This window comes from Danio rerio, chromosome 2, assembly GCF_049306965.1.
Source record: "Danio rerio strain Tuebingen ecotype United States chromosome 2, GRCz12tu, whole genome shotgun sequence".
Classification (NCBI taxonomy): domain Eukaryota; kingdom Metazoa; phylum Chordata; class Actinopteri; order Cypriniformes; family Danionidae; genus Danio; species Danio rerio.
In genome coordinates this window covers 39,115,964-39,135,359 of record NC_133177.1, presented here as the reverse complement: position 1 = coordinate 39,135,359, position 19,396 = coordinate 39,115,964, and the positions used below count along the sequence as shown (strand labels likewise).

The window sequence follows — 19,396 nt, the reverse complement described above, 5'->3', positions numbered from 1 at the left end:
AATTACCTTTAATTATACCAACACAACTGCATTTGTATTTTAAAAATAAATGACAACTAATTAATTGTAACTAGTTTGATTACCATTCAGTGCAATTGATCCTTAATGGTTAGTCAATGATCTATTAATCATACCTACACACTTTCATGCATTATGAATTTATGATACACATTTATAATGCATTTATAATACACACAACTGGACGACTTGTCATTTACACATTTTATTTGCATATTCTTTGTACAGTACACAACATCTGCCAATGTAAAAAAAGCACAAATCTACTTAATGAGATGAATAGGTTGTAAATTAATTGTAAATAATAAGTTGTAGCTATATAGTCAGAAATATTCAGATGTAATACAGCGCCAAAGCAATTTAAGATGTTTACAAAAAATATATATGTAGAAAACCTTAAAATAGAAATTACACAGGAGAAATAATCTAAATTTGAAACAAATATACCTCTACTGTACGCTAAGCTTAATGAAATATTTTTAAAAATCCTATATAAACATATGACATTCAAATGTGTATGTAATTCTCAAATCAATAATGATTTTGCATTACTGAGGGCGGTTATATAATCCCTCCATTGCTATTTAACAACATCTGTGCACATCTGATGATCTGGAATGGGATGCAGCTTTTTCTGTTGTCGTCAGTAAAAGTTCAGTCTCATGAATTTAACTGATGAAACGTGGTGTTTTTCTGAGACCTGTAAGGTAAATAATAGACAAATTGTAATTCTTTCAACAAAACAGGTAATCTGTACAGTTAGCCAATTCAACAATGGGTCTCATTCACTAAAGACTGCATACAAGTAGCGTACTTACTGGATATTCTCGCAGAAAAACAAGATCTTCCAGCATAGCCATGTGAGCCATTCACAACCAGTCGAAAATGATTCAAATGTTTTCGAGGTACCAGAACAAATCCTCTTTTAACCATAATAGGCTACTATTGAGATTTATTAACCGGACATAGTGAAATATTAGCAACAAAAATCTTTTTTGTGACTGACTTTATGAGGAAAAGTTTATATTATTTATACGAATGACTTTTCCCACTCAACATTTAAAGCAGGAGAGTATTTAGATTAATCACACGATGAGATTAACAAATGTTGGCATTTTGCAGTTTACTGGTGTTTACGCCATTATTAAATGGCATTTTTATTGTTAGTGCTTTATATACCCTGATTTTAATCACCTTCACTTATATACAATGCATCCCAAATGGGATATTTTGCATTACAATAGGCACTTCAGAATGTAAACAATCATGGCTGCCATTTCGAAGTGCTCAAAATTAGCCATTTCAAGGGTTTCTATAGTAATAAGACACTTTGGGGTTTAATGATCGGGGAAGTTTGGTGTCACACGCTTCATTCCAACTGGAAGGGCTCATCCCTTTAGAAGCGATCACTTTTGGAGGGCAAACCCATAGAAGGGATTAGGACATATAGGGAATGAGCACTTACAAATAAAATGAAGCGTGACACCAAACTTCTCTTCAAAATGGAAGGCAGTGACAGATTATGTTGGTTATTACAGTGTTTTCTGCATGCCAGGCTATTGGTTGTTTTGGTTGTCAAGTACACACACACACACTGACTGTTCACCCTACAGACTGAACAGAAAATATACATGTGCTTGACATCTTTATTTTCAGAAAATTACATTTTTTGTAGTTTACACAGAGACCATAACAGCATCATTTTCTAAAACCTGCACTTTCAAAACAACAAAATAATTTTTACGTTATTTTTTTAAACCTAAATATGGAGAAACCCAACCATTGGGTTAACTTTTAAATTATTTTATTTATATTTTTTTTACCCACGAATATGGGTTTGTTCATATTGACCATTGGACTAACAAGCCCCAAAAATGCCACTGTCATGTAAATGAATGGCCAAAATGTTTCATCGAAAATGTGGCTCAGAAACATACAAACCAAATCATTTTGTTACAATTTTTTATTATATTAAATAACATTTTTAAATGGTTGGGTATGGTTTTTAGAGTGTCTGTCCCAAAACACTGTTATTATGCAATGAAACAACCAAAATGATTTCAACATTTCCACTTTCTAGTTGAAGTTGGTTTAATCTAAACATCCCTGTAAATCTGACCCCTAGATTGACTTGTGATTGACTATGTTTTTAAAAACTGACATCTCGTCCACCATTTTACGAACGAACTGCTAAATGACTCTAAGAACAATAATAAATATAGAGAGCATTTCATCTGCAGTGAGTTTTATTTCACCTGTGGTTTCATTTGTTTCTATATATGCCTATAAAGTGTGTTCACACCAATAAACATGCAGTTAGTGAATGAGACCCAGTGTTACAAGATAACAAGTTGACTCACGTTAGCTCATCCATGCTTTGAAAGTCACCAGCACATTGAAAACGACTGTCTTCAGAAAGAGAATCCTCAGCCAGAAGATGCCCAGTGACAAGAAGTTGACTTTTTCATCTGGAGAATTAAGAAAAACAAACATTAGTACATCTCAACAGTTTACAGAGTTTTCTGAACAATCCAGCACTTTTTAATTTGTTTACAGGTGCACCCATTAGGCTATTTTAAAAATTGCTAATTGTTTTATTTTAACGGTTTACATCCATCTAATGTAAAAAAAAAAAAAAAAGTTATGTTTTTGAAACGTTTAACTGCTCTGATTGGTCAGACATCCAGTGTTTTGTTTGGTAAATCCCTTAAAATGTGTCAGAAACCAAACACTAATTACATATTTGCAATTACTAAAAATTATTTCTTCTAAAGTGCTTCTTTTGGGAAATATTAACTCAATTTATCGTGAATTTTGAAACTTTGAGATTTTTCCCATCCATAAACTGCATTAAATGCATAATCAATAATAAGCATAATCAAGGCACTTTCATTATTTCCAAATTGCTACAGTATGAAGCCTTACAATTTGAAATCTATGGGAGCGTAAATTACTGTTTTACATGAAATATTTTCTCCAGAAAGAAAAATATTATAGGAAATACTGTGAAAATTTCCTTGATCCATTAAATATCACTTGAGAAATATTGAATTAAAAAGAATAACTATTGCTAATTATTAAAAGAATAAATATTGCTTATATTTCCCTTTTAACTGTATATAAAAGTGAAACAAATCTCACCTCTTTCTAAATCTGTACCTCCACCGGATGATGAACAAACGCCTGAAAGTAGAGAAAAGCTGATTAATCTAATGTGACCATTAACTGATTGATGAAGATGTAAAAGCTTTGTGATCATTCTTACCTGTCTCCTCGCAGTCATCTAAGCCGAATTTTAAGCTGCTGTAGTAATTTTGGCCTGAATATCGGACAGCCGACGTTTTAAGAAAAGGTGAATCGGTAATGTTGAACACGTTGTGCTTTGTGAAGTCAGTTGCCAGGCATGAGTTTCCCACTTGGTAAATATTCGGCTTCACTTCAGTTTCTGTAAAACACAAGAAGAAAATCCCAAATACGTCAGTCTCTTAAACAATAAATGTAGGTTTAATAAAGACAAACAAATTGCCGGATATTGAAAAGTGCTGGAAAAAGCCAGCTTAGTTGGATTTGAAAGTATGCTGGATGGCAAATGTTGTCCAAATGATGTTTAACAGAGGCTTTTGAAACTTTACAATAAAAAAAAATATATTTTATTAAATATTAAAACTTGTTAGTCTTAATAATGGGCTCACATGACAACAAACTCAATGAATATTTAAAATATTAATAAAACGACAAATTCTTACCCTATACAGTCAAAGTATCAACTGATTTTTCAAGACCCACAGGCTCATACTTCATCTCAAAAACTCATTTACACTTTCACTATATGTGCATGTTTATTCTGACCAGAAAAAATCATCAATTTATAATATTATAATAGTTACATAACTATTTTCTCTCTCTTGTTTTACCTATAGAGACTAAATGTGCATTTGCTTTGTGTTAGTTAAATTTATAGCATAATGTTTGGAAGTCTAACATTAATCAACTTTAACATGGAAATGTTTAGTTTGTTGTTTTTAATAGTTCGTTATGTCAAGAATTTGTTATAATTTGCGTAATAACAGAATAGTTTGGTCTTTGAATCAAATTAACTTGATTATATGCATCGTATACATATTAGCTGCATGTTAAGTGTAAACTTCCGTGTTTTCAACAACTAAAACATTGGTTAAATAATGTTTTAATCATTATTCATAGTAACAGACATATTAATAGAACAATTAAACACCCTATTCTTAACAGTACTTACACAAATATAGAAAATATTAGACGATCATACTACAGTGTATGAATTTTAAATGATTAAACATTTTTTTGCCGGAAAAATTAGTTCAACCACCTTTTGTCATGCGCAACGCAAAATGCTAACATTGATCAATTTTACCTCGAATTATGTAGCATTTCTGAATTGTTTCTGTAATGGATGAGTTTGGTTTTTATATAATTGCAATCTTCTGCCATATCTGGATTGAGTCAGAACAGCTACATGTCAAGTTGCTTTATAAATCAAAAATAATAATAGGTACTGTATACTATGGCTTTTATCCATTTAATACTACTTACTTGAGTGCACAAATAGTTGTGTCCCTTTTCCAAATATGATTTTGTCAGCAGTGTTCGTCACACAATGATAAATGCACATATAATAATCCTCTTCGTGGCCAAAATTTTACAAGCTCAATGTTACGAACTACTTATAAAACTCTATAATAGCTACTTATAAAACTCAAATGATACCAAAATGTTGACATTCAGCCTCGTTTGTACCTAGCAAATGAATCAACTCCAAATTTGTCGTTATATTGATTTTACATTGCCAAACAGAAATGCATAGAATATAATCTTTTATATAATTTCTATCTCCGGAAATAAAAAATGAGCCATTATTGAAATAAGAGATACAAAAATAAAAGCAATTACTATGATGTTGTTAATCCATGCTGAACATTTGCATAGTTTTTTTAATTTAGCTATTTTTTCTTTATGTAAATGAATGCATTGATGAACAACCTTACGTTCATCAGATTATTTTTAAATGCTGGCTTTATACATTTTTAATTTTACAAACTTTTTTGTGTACCATTTTAATCTATATTGACCCCAATCAAGACAGTTCGACAACAATAAAATAGTTATTCTCTTACTTGATTGCACTGTTAATTTTGTTCCTCTTCCAAAAACAATTTTAACGCTAGTAGTCACACAGATTGATATACGAGTACAAAAACCGTTTGGATGGTACCTACAGTATACATGCTAAAAAGATCAGACGTAGCAGTAATTATATATAAATATGTAATATAATATCACTTTGAGTGAAGTGTGATGAAAGTGGACACTGCTGTAGTCTTTATTAAATAACTTTAATGCCACAATTCATACAGTATAAAATGTCCCTATTTATGACTCTAATATTCAAATATAAAATGATAAGCTAATCTTATTTAAATGGTTCTACTCACTTGGTTGTACATACACTTGTGTCCCAGTCGCAAATATAATTTTGCCGATATTGTCATTCACACAGTGGTTAGTCGAGGGATAATAACTTCAACATTTTCCGTGTCACAACAATGATTATTTACTGCTATCAAATGTATTTATGGTGAATTAAAACAAAGTGATATAGACACACATTTCTAAAATTTACTTGTATGCAACCCATTTGACAGCAAGAAATATTTAACAACCTAAAAATGGTCAAATTTAGTGTGATCACTTAATATTTTATATATTTTATAAGTACTTGCCAGAATAATGTTTCATTTTTACAAAAATATGTCTTTTACAGTGAATGATAATGAAACTTTAATTCACAAATGTTTTAGTTGTTAAGAACACAAAAGTAGACATTTGTATTTCATATTTATTTGGTGAGTTATAAAATGTGAATTTGTGATTATGAAAGTGTGAAATTTACTTGATTTACTAAATATAGTTTTTTTTTAATTACTCCATGTTTCTTAGACACATTTTGACCTTTATATTTTTCACTTGACTTTTTTATTTTGTTTGTTTATAAGTGCAAAATCACTGAGCTGAATCGTTTATTTAATTCGATGCTGCAATTTTGATAAATCGATTGTTTTTTAAACCGAATTTGTTTATTAACAAATTATTATTATTATTATTGACACAGACACATGAAATACGTTCAAAATTCTTTCAAAAATGAATAAACTTACTAATTTGTACTACAACTTTTGTCCCCGTGCCAAAGAAAAGCTTAAATCCATCATTCACACAGTCTTCAGCCTAATACGAAAAACTAGCAAAACCTGACAACCTCATGAACAATTCTGTCATGATTCTCTAAAATAAAAATAATTTTGTAACATGTGGCCTTACAAATATTGATAAATAATGTATGTCTCAGTGAAGCCTTTATGTAACTATTTTTAACTATTTACTAAAATTCAAAAGTTCTGTTCTAATCTAAAGTTACAGCTTTATCTTTGATTAAAATGAACGAATCTCTTACTTGATTGTACTGTTAATTTTGTTCCTCTTCCAAAGAAAATTTTGATATTATTATTCCCACAGGCTGATCTATCAGCACAAAAACCAGTCGCGTGGTGTCTACTGTATATACACTTGACAGATTACATAAAGCATGTAATTATGATCTTTCAATATGATTTCGACAGTTACCTTTGTAATAAAAATTTGCACTCGCTGTTCCTGTAAAGCACTTTGAATTACCATTGTGTATGGAATGTGCTATATAAATAAACTTGCTTTGTCTTTCCTCAGAAATGACTTTTCAACAGCAATTATTGCATTTCTTTGGTCAAATAAATGTCTTGTGTCGTTTAGCTATAAACATCTAATGTTTAAACCTTTTAATAATTAAATACGTTTTTATTTAGGCAGCTCTGTCTATGGTGGACATTCCTGCAGGATATTTTTAAATCTGATGTTTGCATGAATTATTTCCAAACATAAATGAGATTTTACTTACTCGTCTGTACAAACAACCGAGTTCCCTTCGCAAATATCATTTTGCCGTAGTTGTCATTCACACAGTGACTGTCTGTGTTATAAATACTACACTAATCGACAAGTCAAATCATCAGTGTTCATTTTGATGCGAGACATTCAGCAATACGGTTACAATTGTAATAACAGGTAGAACAAATGTATGGATTTAAAATCAGATAAACGTGTGAAAAAAATAGCTTTATCGCTAGTGAAATATCAGCTTAAATACACAAAACCATAACTTACTGGATAACACAACAAGCTGCGACCCCTGTCCAAATATTAGTTTGTTTGTGTTTTGATTCACACAGTTATACACTTCAGCACAGAAACACATTCAAGACACTATTTTCTATGACGAGTTTTGACGTTACAGCAAATTTGACTGATAATTAGATTAAATCACACTTGTATTGTATATGTATTTGCATATATCATCATTTAAATGGTTGTACTCACTTGTTTGTACATATAGTCGGGTGCCATTCGTAAATATTATTTTACCAGTATTGCCATTCACACAGTGGTTAGTGGTGGAATAAAAACTTTAACATCCTCCATCATGTTAGACTCAATAGCTATAATGATTTTCTTCACTTAATTAAATCAATCCTCAATTAAAAATAATAATAACTGCTTTAGCGACAAGTAGGAAGTGCAACTTTGATGTAAATGTACATTCTTATAATGTATTTCTGATAATTTTTTGTCTTTATAATGTCTGCAAATTTTTAAAATGGACATCTTTCAAAATGCTTGACCAATGTGTACATATTGAATATTCTCAACTATTACTGATGTATACAGAAGAACTTTCTGGAATGTAGTTTTTTCAACTTTCATGCAGTGGTTTTGTCTGACATTTTTATTCCTGTGCATTTAAGGCCTTTATACTTGATATTTTTTATTTGTCTGTTTTGTTTTATGAGAAATACATCATTTGAATAGTTTAAATGATGATCAGTTGTGTAATTACGTTTTCACTGTAACAAAAGTAATTCTTTACTTGCGTTGAAATCATAGTTGAAATGGTGAACAAAATGCGTGCACCACAAAATACGTTCAATTAAAACATTAAGCAAAAACTTACTGATTTGTACAAGAAGTTTTGTCCCAGCACCAAAGAAAAGTCTACGTCCGTCATTCACACAGTCTTTAGCCACATACCAAAAACTAGCAACTAGCAATGCTGCCACGATCCTCTAAAATAAGACTGTAGTGTGTTTAGTTTATTTTAAATATCTGCTTTTTAATGTTTTTAAAACAAAACAATAGATGTTGTTCCTAAAGTTAACAAGCAATAAGTGTCAAGTATTTATCTAAAAATAAAACTTTATATTACTAGAAAAATTAGGGATTTTCCCTAGTTCAACACGTGAGTATAATGAAGCTTTTACTTACTTGTTTGTACAAACAACTGAGTTCCGTTCGCAAATATCACTTTGTAATTGTTGTCATTCACACAGTGACTGTCTGTGTTATAAATACTTCAACAAACGACATGCCAAAACTGCGGTGCTCATTTTGGTGCGAGACACTACAGTTAAAATACGGTAATACTGTAAAAATATTTGTTTCAATTCTTCATATTGTAATGATCTACATACTAGAAAACTTCTATAGAAAAAAAAAATTACACTATTAAACTGTCATATGATTACCTGCCCAGTTAGTAAATTAATTGAAACATTTTGCAGAATATCACTTTAACGTATAATAAACAAAATCATAACTTACTGGATAACACAAAGAGCTGCGTCCCCTCTCCAAATATCAGTTTGAATGCATTTTGAGTCACACAACTATAAATCTCATTACAGAAAAACACTCAGAGTTTTGGCTGGAGTTTTCAAATTTGACATTACACTAAATCCTGTTGATATTTGGATTATTAATACGCTAATGTTTGTAGATTAATTGTTTTTATCTTTGAAAAGGTCTGTTTGCTAGCACATTAAATGTCAATATTCATGACTCTAAAAACAGATATCATGTCCCATGAAAAAATATATGTGTTATTATATTTATTATATAAATAGGTGTACTCACTTGGTTGAACATACAGTTGTGTCCCACTCGCAAATATTAATTTACCAAAATTGTTATTCACACAGTGGTTTGTAGAGGGATAATAACTTCCTCCATCATGCCAGGCATAACAACCCTAATGTTTTACTGCTTTAAATGAAATTTATAATCAAGTCAATCAAATAAAGCGCAAATTTGATATAAATATAGATCTAAAAACCAAGTGATGAAGATAAAAAAATGTACTAGAATTATTAATTATTTTGTTTTTTCCCCAAATATGATTTTGTTATTCATTAGATAATTCATACTGTGGTTTCCTGTCTACTCAAGGTCTTTATATTTGTCTTTTTTTTTTAGATAGTTTAGATAATAAATTAATTGCATTATATATATATTCCTTGGCAATCACAGTCATGGCTGGCTGATGAACTAAAGGTTTTAAATGGCAAAAAGAACAAAAAATAGTCTTTTAAAGATTAAAATTAAACTTACTGATTTGTACCACAAGTTTTGTCCCTGTTCCAAAGAAAAGTTGAAGTCCAGCATTCACACAGTCTTTAACTATATGCCAAAAACTAACATCCAGATGACCAAATAAACTGCTAATTATTGTGTAATAATCCTCCTTAAATTATATCTGATGTGAAAACTGTGAAGTACACTTAAAAAAATTACCGTAAAATTTATGGTAAAGAAACAGCAGCTGTGGTTGCCAGAATTTTACTATTAAAAATGTGAGAGGAATGTAAGAAGAAATGTAAACATTTTACAGTAAATTACTGTATTGCATTCATTTATAGTCATGCAGCGATGTTTAAAGTACTAACATTTACACAATATATTATTGCAATAAGCATTATCTTGCAATGTTAGATGCAACAATATTGTACATAACTGATGACAAAATAATGAAAAAGAACCACACTAATGCTAACCAAAAATTGAAAAATTTAAGTGTTCTGCAGGGAATTTTGAGAAAGGAAATTTACGGTTATTTACTGCACTGTATATATTGAGAAAACATACTGTTAAGCAGGTTACGGATTTTTACTGTGAGCATTTTTGCAGTTTTTCCATTGAAATCATGCACATTTTTAAAGTGTCAATTAACTTCATTACATGTTCAGGAGTTGAAATGGAACTTTGAAGTTTTTAATGGTAGGGTTTCTAAAACAAAATAAATTATTTAGTTATCATTCCTAAATAAATAAATGAAAGTCACTTACTGGAAAGCACGGTTAGTTTAGTGCCTTTTCCAAATATAAATTTGAATCCACTTTGAGTCACACTGCTGTTGATCGCATACTCATATTTGATGTGAAATGTGTATTAATGCAGTGTTCAATTCATTAGTCTGGCTAAAGAGTTTAAGAATCACTTAATAATTAATTAACATATTATACATTATTAGAAAATTATCAGCTCTTTGTAAATGGTTAATGGTTTTCTGAGCAATAAATATCTATGGTTCGTTGTTGATAGCCATTATCATTTAAGATGTTTGCAAGACTTAAAAACGACAAAAGTTATTACTATTTAATTCATTCTGTTTTTTTTTTTACTTTTTACACAGTCTAAACTGATTAAATTTGAAAATGAAAGAGTTTTTGAACTCCAAAGACATGCTCAGCGGTTCAATTTTATAATCAAATTAAATTTTATAGTAATGACAATTTTCAGGCATATTTTTGCAGAAGAAAATTATGTGATAAAAACATTCATGAAACATCTGATAATCTATCATCACCTAAATATTATCCTTGACACTTTTTTAAGCAGCAGTTTAATTAAAACGAGAAAAAATAAATAAATTAAATGATTGAGTGAGAATTACGATTTTAAAGATAAAACTTACTTGCTTGAACTATAAGTTTGGTCCCTTGGCCAAAGAAAATCTTGAACTGATTATTCACACACTTATTTCTTGTATGCCAAAAACCAACAACATCTGCTTTACGTGTGCACATTTTTCAGTCTGATTAAAATAACTAAAACTAAACTAAAATAAAGTTAAAACTGTCACACTGATAACTCTTGAAAAAATTAAGTGATACATTAGAAATGTTCTGGTATTTAAACATTAAAAATAATTATAATAATACAATATATAAACACTGCTTAGCAGTTTTTGTTTTTATGCACTTATAAAGTGTATTGATTTATGAAAAATTGATTTATGATTCAATCAAACTACTAAACTATTAAAAACTTTGAACTTACAAAATCTTTAAAACTATTTATTTTTGTAACAACATACCAAAAGTATAGTTTTGTTTGATGCATTTATACTGTTTGGATATTATTCTGTGCGATTGATTACAGCTTCTAAATCTATACTCTTCTATTTAAATTAATTATTTAAATATTGAAATTACTCTGCGTTTCTGTATGGTCATTGGAAGAATCAATAAACTCACTTGAAACAACTGTTAGTTTGGTGCCTGAGCCAAATATGAGCTTGGTTCCTCCAGGATTCACACATCAGTAAAGCACAGTACATTTATTCTAGAACAACTCTAGCCAATGTTTATGACAGATTTATGACAAGTTACGTTGTCAAGTTATCAGGACAAAGACATCTCAAACATAGCTTAAAGCCTTTAAAACTGACATAACTATAAGCGAATTAACAGTTAACAAGTTATAAACATTTATAAAATCTCAATTATAACCTTTATGTAATGATTATAAAAGTTTTATGACAGACTTATGAAGACCCCATCAAGCAAAGTGTTAATAAAACTTGAAAAAATTCTCTTTCAATATCATGTTTGTTATAGTTGCTGCTGACGTGTATTGATTAGTTAGTTTAGTGCATAATCAAAATGAAACCATTAGTGGTGTTTACTGTTAGCATAATCAGAAACACCTCGGAAGTCCTATTATTATTTCTATAAAATTAGCATTATATAACTAGCTTATAAAAAGCATAAAATGACATGTTGGTGTGAATAAATAATATTGTGACTTACTTGACTGTACAATGAGTTTTGTTCCTTTGCTAAATAGCAGTTTAATTCGATCATTCACACAGTCATTCATTACGTACTAAAAAGTGTGACGAAGGAAAAATCATCTTTACCTCCACACTCGAAGTTCAAATTCACAACGAGATTCATGGGAATCTGTTTCGGTTACATTACTAAAAAGTACTTTTGAGGACTAACGGCTATCAATATATATGAATATACTGTATAGCTTAACAATTAGCAAGTGCAATCTATAATAGATACTTGACATATTGACCTAAATGCTTGCATTATTGCATAACAAAACCAATATAGTTTGAAATCACTACCTTTATTCCAAGATTATTTTAATCAGTTTCTCAATTTAATTTCGACAATGCCAGTTTTTCAAGTTCTACTGAGAAATGTTAAGTGTGAAATATTCAGTTTTAAAGGCAAATATCGTATATTTCAATTTTTTTCAAGAAAACAAGCTAAATCACTTACTTGAAAGCACAGTGAGTTGAGTGCCTTTTCCAAAAATAATTCTGTTAACCCCTTGAGTCACACAGTGGTTTACTGGACCACATAAACATGTTCCCACACTCTTCTCACACTTAGAGCCATTATTCATTTATTTATTTGTTTGTTTGTTTAGAATCCTACATTTGCAATTACATTTCGGCATCACAATACACACTTATCTTAATGATTTTCGCCCCTAATGACTCCACAAGTTACTTTAAAGTTATGTGAAGGGTCCTATTTTTCCACGTTTTCTGTATATTTTCAGTTTCATTTTTAGTAAAACACATTTTTGGGATTATATGAGTTTATATGATAGAAGTTCGATTTGAAAAAATAAACGCCGAGATTAAAATAAGACTTACTAATTTGTACGAGAAGTTTCGTCCCAGTGCCAAAGAAAAGTTTAAGTCCATCAGTCACACAGCCACATACTAAAAACTAGCAACATCTGACAACTGTAGTGTGCAAGATTGTAGTGTAAACATTTTTGAATGAATGTATTTCAAAGTGAAAAAGTTTAAAGAAAACAAAAAATTCCTTCAAAAATTTTTTTTATTAACGTTACAGCTACTGTATTTCAAAAGGTGATTTGAAGCTATTTTGTATTGCTACTAGTCAATAGTCAAGTGTTTTGATCATGTTTAATTACATTATTATGTTTGATTACATAAAATTACATTCTAGTTTTAAGATATTTCGAAATTAGGTTTGAAGCCATTGTTGTTTAATATTACTACTAGTGTTTTGGCTGGTGTGATGAAATCATCAGAATATTTAAATATATTTTTAATGTTCGCACTCTTGTGTCCTATGGTTTAGCAAATAACAATAAACTTACGTGAATCAACTGTTAGTTTAGTGCCTTGTCCAAATATGATTTTCTTGTATCCAGCTTTCACACATTAGTACAGCATGGTACATTTACCCGCAACATTTTTAACCAAAACACTTGTGTGATGTTTGCGATATTTCAAAATGCATTTTTGGACAAAAAGTAATAGAGAAATTTAATGCCATAAACCTGCATAGCTAATTATCAGACACCACATTGCGAATAATCTCACTAACATTTTGATGTTTCCAAAACGCAAAAAACTAAATGAAGCAACTGTAAAATATGTAAAAATCGGAACTTACTAGACTGTATTATGACTTTGGTCCCTTTACCAAAGTAAATCTTATACGCATCATTCACACAGCGATTGGTCACATACCAAAAACTAGCATCATTCTACTAACATCTGTACCTTGCAAACATTACATGTTACACTTTAAATCCTATTATAGGTGTATAATACTTAACACAACTCTCGCTGAGCTTTTTTTAGCAATAAAAGTTATGAAATTTTGAATGTATGTATTTTCAAATAATATTATTTTACGCAAATACACATTCGATTTTGTGTTTGTGTGTGTGCAAGGGAGATTAAGTGTTGCATATGTTCGTCATATTTACTAGGAAAGAGAAATGCATCAAGTATCAACACTTTTATTATTTTAAAGTTATGCGTTTATCTTCTCATGAAAATCAGGAAATTTCTTACTTGAGGAAACAAAGAGACTGGTGCCGCTTCCAAATATGATCTTGTAGTTATTATTCACACAGCAGTACAGTACACTACATTAACCTTTTGTTTCTTTATCATTGACCAGTAACTTGCAGGTCATTACTTGGAAATCTTTGTTTTCTATTTGACTTTGATTAGTTTTGAAAAATGTAGATAAGTGAATTTAGTGGGTGAATAAGGAATAATGCAAGTATTTATGAAAAGCAATTACTTTAGATTGATTGAACTGATTGATTTAGTTCAATTTTAAATAAGTGCAAAATCTGTGTTTTTTCATATCACTCAGTTAATCGTTTTAGGAAATCAAACTTCTAAAATAAATAACATGTATTAATGTTGCCTTTGTTAGAAATGCTTTACTTACTTGTTCGCACAATCAGTCTGGTTCCTTTGCCAAAAGTAATCTTATTGACATTCACACACCCTTTGAGCATGTGCCAAAAACTACCGCATTCCAGCTATTTCATATACCATTTAGAATGAAAGTTTAGAATAAAAGTAATTACATTCAATGAAGATATTATTGATACAAATATAATAACAATGTTATAATTACCATATTGCATGTCAAAAACAGACTTTCTATATTTTTTGCATTAAACTGTCCTATCAATTTTTTTCTGAGCAGTAACAATAACGATTATCATACAATTAAATGATCATATTCAACCTGTATACATTTCCACAATCTTTCAAACCACTAGGTCTTACCAATTTGTCAGCAAGACATATTTAATCAAGTATTTTTGTCTTTGTATATAAATATATCAACGCAGAATTTCATTATTATGTTGTAATTTTTTCACAAAACACAATTTGAAACATGAGACTTGCATTTAATGTGCTTTCACCTTTTAAAGTAAACATTTATAAAAGATATGCGGCTTATAACTAGTACTAATTTTATACTCACTTGGTTCAACGGTTAATTTAGTTCCTTCCCCAAACACTAATTTCCATTGTGAGGATGTCACACTATGAACTTTGTCTGTGCAAAAACATGACCTACACAATCCCACGGTTTGCATTTAATTAGAATGTACATCATAATAATAATGCTTAATAAATAGTGTCTGTTATTTTATTAAGAAGATGCCTAGTTTAATCCCCTGATGAGGACTGGATACAGATATATTTTGTAGAAACTAGTTTAGTTAAGATTTAAGTGAAACTTTTAATTAAATACATAATGGAAATATTCATTTCAGTGCAAAATGTTCAGTGATATTGACAATATAAGCTTACTTGTTTCTGTTATTAATCTTGTCCCACTCCCAAATATAATCTTGTTGGCAGCATTCACACAAATACTGACTTCATCTCAACCTCAATCAATAACTGTGACTTACCTTCCATTTTAAAATATACAAACACCATATAACTTGTTGCGTTGCATTACGTTATGTTTTTTATACATGTATAATTACATGCAGAAACAGTATCTTTTAATTTGCTACTAATTAAATGAAATGTATTTAATTCAGTTCGGAACTGACAGTCTAAGCTCTACCTTATTACACAATGAATAATTACATAATAGCGTATTGCGAGATTTGACATCTGAAGACAAGTTTATGTATTTTAAAATGACAACTTTTAAATATCCTACATTTTAAAGGATAAATCAAAATATATCTTAAGTAACTTACTGCTTTCTATGATAAGCTCTGTTCCTCTTGCAAAGAAAATTCGGTTTGTCGTAGTCACACATGGATAGAGTTGGTTACAAAAACGTACTGACGTAATATTTCTCATAAAACTTAATGAAATTAGAATGATGAGGTAACTTTCTTGGCCTATAATCATTAGAAGCAATAACAATTTTAGAGCCAGCCTGCATCAAGATTGTATTTTAAATGTAAACTCATAATGGTGTCAAACTATTCCGTTTACGCTACAATGTGAAATGTATCACACTAATCGAAATCAATTATTTATATCTTCACTTATTTTTTGCATTAATCAAGTTTTTATAATCAGATTTGAATGAGTTTGAATTCATTTAGCAAAGTAAACTTACGGGTATGTACAGTGAGTGTTGTCCCCGTCCCAAAGATTAGCTTTTGGTTGTTAGTCACACATATGCTGAATCCATTACAAAAACAGCTATACCTTTGTTATGAGTGTTGTGCAGTGAATTTGACAAAACAAATTTTTTGCCAGAAGTGAACAGAAGTGTTTGTTTGAATTTTGTTTTTACAATAATATTTGACATTTAATGGTAAACAATTATCTTTTTGTTGTTTGTTTACAACTATATGTTTAAGTTAATGCAAAATAATGGTGAAAAGAGTGGAAAAACTCACTTGAGTTAATGGTTAATTTTGTCCCAGATGCAAAAATCAGTTTGTCATATCCTTGATTCCCACAGTATATTTATTCACAACAGTAACTTGTGTGCTTTTCATTTAATAGTAACAAGTAAGAAATAGTTATGGTGCATGAATATTTAGTATGTTTTGTGAATGTCTACTTTTTACATGTGCAAATACACTTTCTAATAGCGTCATTTTCCAAAAAAATTCACTGCAAGATTTACAGTATATTTGTCAAATCTAAACCTGTTTCAACTCTATCTACTATGAAACATAATTAGCAAATATAATTTAAGATTTAAGCTTCGCAACTGTTGATCTTTTGGTATTTAGTATTCATGATAAGCTACATTCATGCTTTTGTAAATAATAACAGCAAAATTGTCAACAATTCATGTCAAAAGTAGTTGAAGTATTAAGTAATAAAGTATCTAAATGCTTAGCACGAGATAATATTTTAAAACTAATAACTTACGTGTGTGTACAGTGAGTGATGTGCCCGTCCCAAATACTATCTTTAGGTTGTTAGTCACACATTTGCTGAATCCATAACAAAAACAACTAGCCTTGTTATTTAGGAGTGTCGTGTGTTGAATTTAATAATACACATAAAATATATTTACAAGAAGTGATAACAGGGGTTGTTTGGATTTTGCTTTTGCGGTAATAATCGACTAATAAATACGTTTTTAGGTATATATTTTTTTGGATTACAACTAAATATTTAGATTAATGCAAAATAATGGTGAAAAAAATAGAAAAACTCGCTTGAGTAAATGGTTCATTTTGTCCCAGAACCAAAAATCTGTTTGTTACTGTATATCATTGATTCACACAAAATATGTATTCACAACTATAACTTGTACACTCTTCTTTTATTAGTTATCGTACATGTAAGAAATAGTTAGCGCATGAATATTTAGTATGTTTTGTGAATGTCTATTTTTTACGTGCAAAGACACTTTCTAATAGCGTCATTTTCCAAAAACAGTCAAGAACACAGTTTGTGTGTAATTCACTGCAAGATTTACAGTATATTTGTCAGATCAAAACAGATGTCAGATGTTTTAACTCCATCTACCATGAAACATAATAAGCAAATATAAATTTAAGAATTAAGCTTCGCAACTGTTGATCTTTTCTTTTAAATGTGGTATTTAGTATTAATAAGTTACATTCATGCTTTCGTAAACAATAACAGTAAAATTGCAAACAGTTTATGTCAAAAGTAGTTTAAGTATTTAAGTATCTAAATGTTTATCACGAGATAATATTTTAAAACTAATAACTTACGTGTGTGTACAGTGAGTGATGTGCCCGTCCCAAAGACTATCTTTCGGTTGTTAGTCACACATTTGCTGAATCCATAACGAAAACATCTAGCCTTATTTGGAGTATTTGGAGCTTCAGTAAGTGTCTAATTATAAGTTTGATTTACGTAAGCACTTTACCAATTTTTTCAACCAAGCACATCGAGGGTTTCATTGTTTTTTAATAATATTTAACAAAGTTTTCTGTTAAACATTAGGGTTTTCTTTAACATTATATTCAGAAGTTAACGCCATAAAAATGGTTACTTAAAGTAACTTTTAAAGTTTTAAAGTACTTAAAGTAATTTGTTAAAAACTTACTTGAAGTGACTGTTAATATTGTCCCAGAACCAAACATCAGCTTGTTAAATCCTTGATTCACACAGTATATTCACTCACTACAGTAACTTGTGTCTGTTTTCGCTATGTTTCAGAGCATAAACATTTGGTGTTTTTAATGGTAGCTTTACTTTTGTATACTTTGTGTATCAATATATTTACTAAGACTGTCCATCTTCTATAAACTGTTAAGAATACAGTTTGTGAATAAAGTCTATTTGATATTGGTCAAATGAAAAACATGTTTTACCACCATCTACATAATGACCGGAATATTTGCACAATGTAAATAACCAATTCTTTGTAGTATTTGGTATTAATGATCAGCTGCATTCATATTTTGTAACGAAAAACATTAAAATTGTCCATAACACCAACTATTGTATTAAATTCGTACAGTAAAATTAAAGTTCACAAATGCTCAAAATCAGCAGTGAATTGTATTTTTTAAAGCTACTGATAATGAAATTTTCACGGATAAACTTACGTGTTTATACAGTGAGTGTTGTCCCTGTTGCAAAGATTATCTTTTGACCAAATGTCACACATATGCTGAATCCATAACAAAAACATCTAGCCTTGTTCAAAGTGTTACGAGCTTTAAAACTGAGCTGGTGTTGTGAAATGTCATTTAATTGGCAGTGTAAACATGAACGACAATTAGTTTTTTGAAAAAAAAAAAAAAAAAAAAACAACATAATTTTGAATATACACAGCTGTGGTTATTTGCGTTAAACTATAAAATAGATGTTTCCAAATGTTTGGAACTTAGCACCCAATTGTATATTAAAACTATAATTATTATAATGGTGTCCAAAAAAGAAAAATCAATAAAGTTCAATTACAAATCCAATTATAAAACTCACTCGTTTGTACGACAAGTTTGGTCCCTTTTCCAAAAACCATCTTATATCCAGTATTCACACAGTCATTAACCATTAACTCAAAACCTTCCTCAAATTGCTACACTATTGCAAACATTCATGTCCATTTAAAACAAGCAAGCTTTTGTTTAGTGTCATATTTTAATATGTGAAATGGTTTTAACAAGTTATAAACAGTTTAAATTATTTAAATATGATTTTTTTTAACAGACAGAAAGCTGCAATGTGATGAAATGATGTAACACAAAACATTATTATGTTTAATGTCAGTTTTGAAGTTCAGTATTTCTACATGTATGGGTTTATATTAATGTAGAAGTGTAAACTTACGTGTTTGTACAGTGAGTGTTGTCCCCGTCCCAAAGATTATCTTTTGAGCATTAGTCACACATAAGCTGAATCCATAACATAAACATCTAGCCCTGTTTTAAACGTTGTCAGACATTATTAATATATTTCCTTAATATT

General features: G+C 29.8%; 1 gene segment (V, D, J or C); it reads right to left on the bottom strand.

Moving 5' to 3' along the window:
* Positions 1-209: 209 nt before the first annotated feature.
* trac (T cell receptor alpha constant) overlaps positions 210-19,396 on the bottom strand; it is a 36,573-nt gene continuing 17,386 nt past the window's right edge. Inside the window, 4 exon segments of the C gene segment in view lie at positions 210-718; positions 2,379-2,486; positions 3,160-3,201; positions 3,284-3,463. Of these exon segments, the coding sequence occupies positions 2,380-2,486; positions 3,160-3,201; positions 3,284-3,463 (329 nt within the window).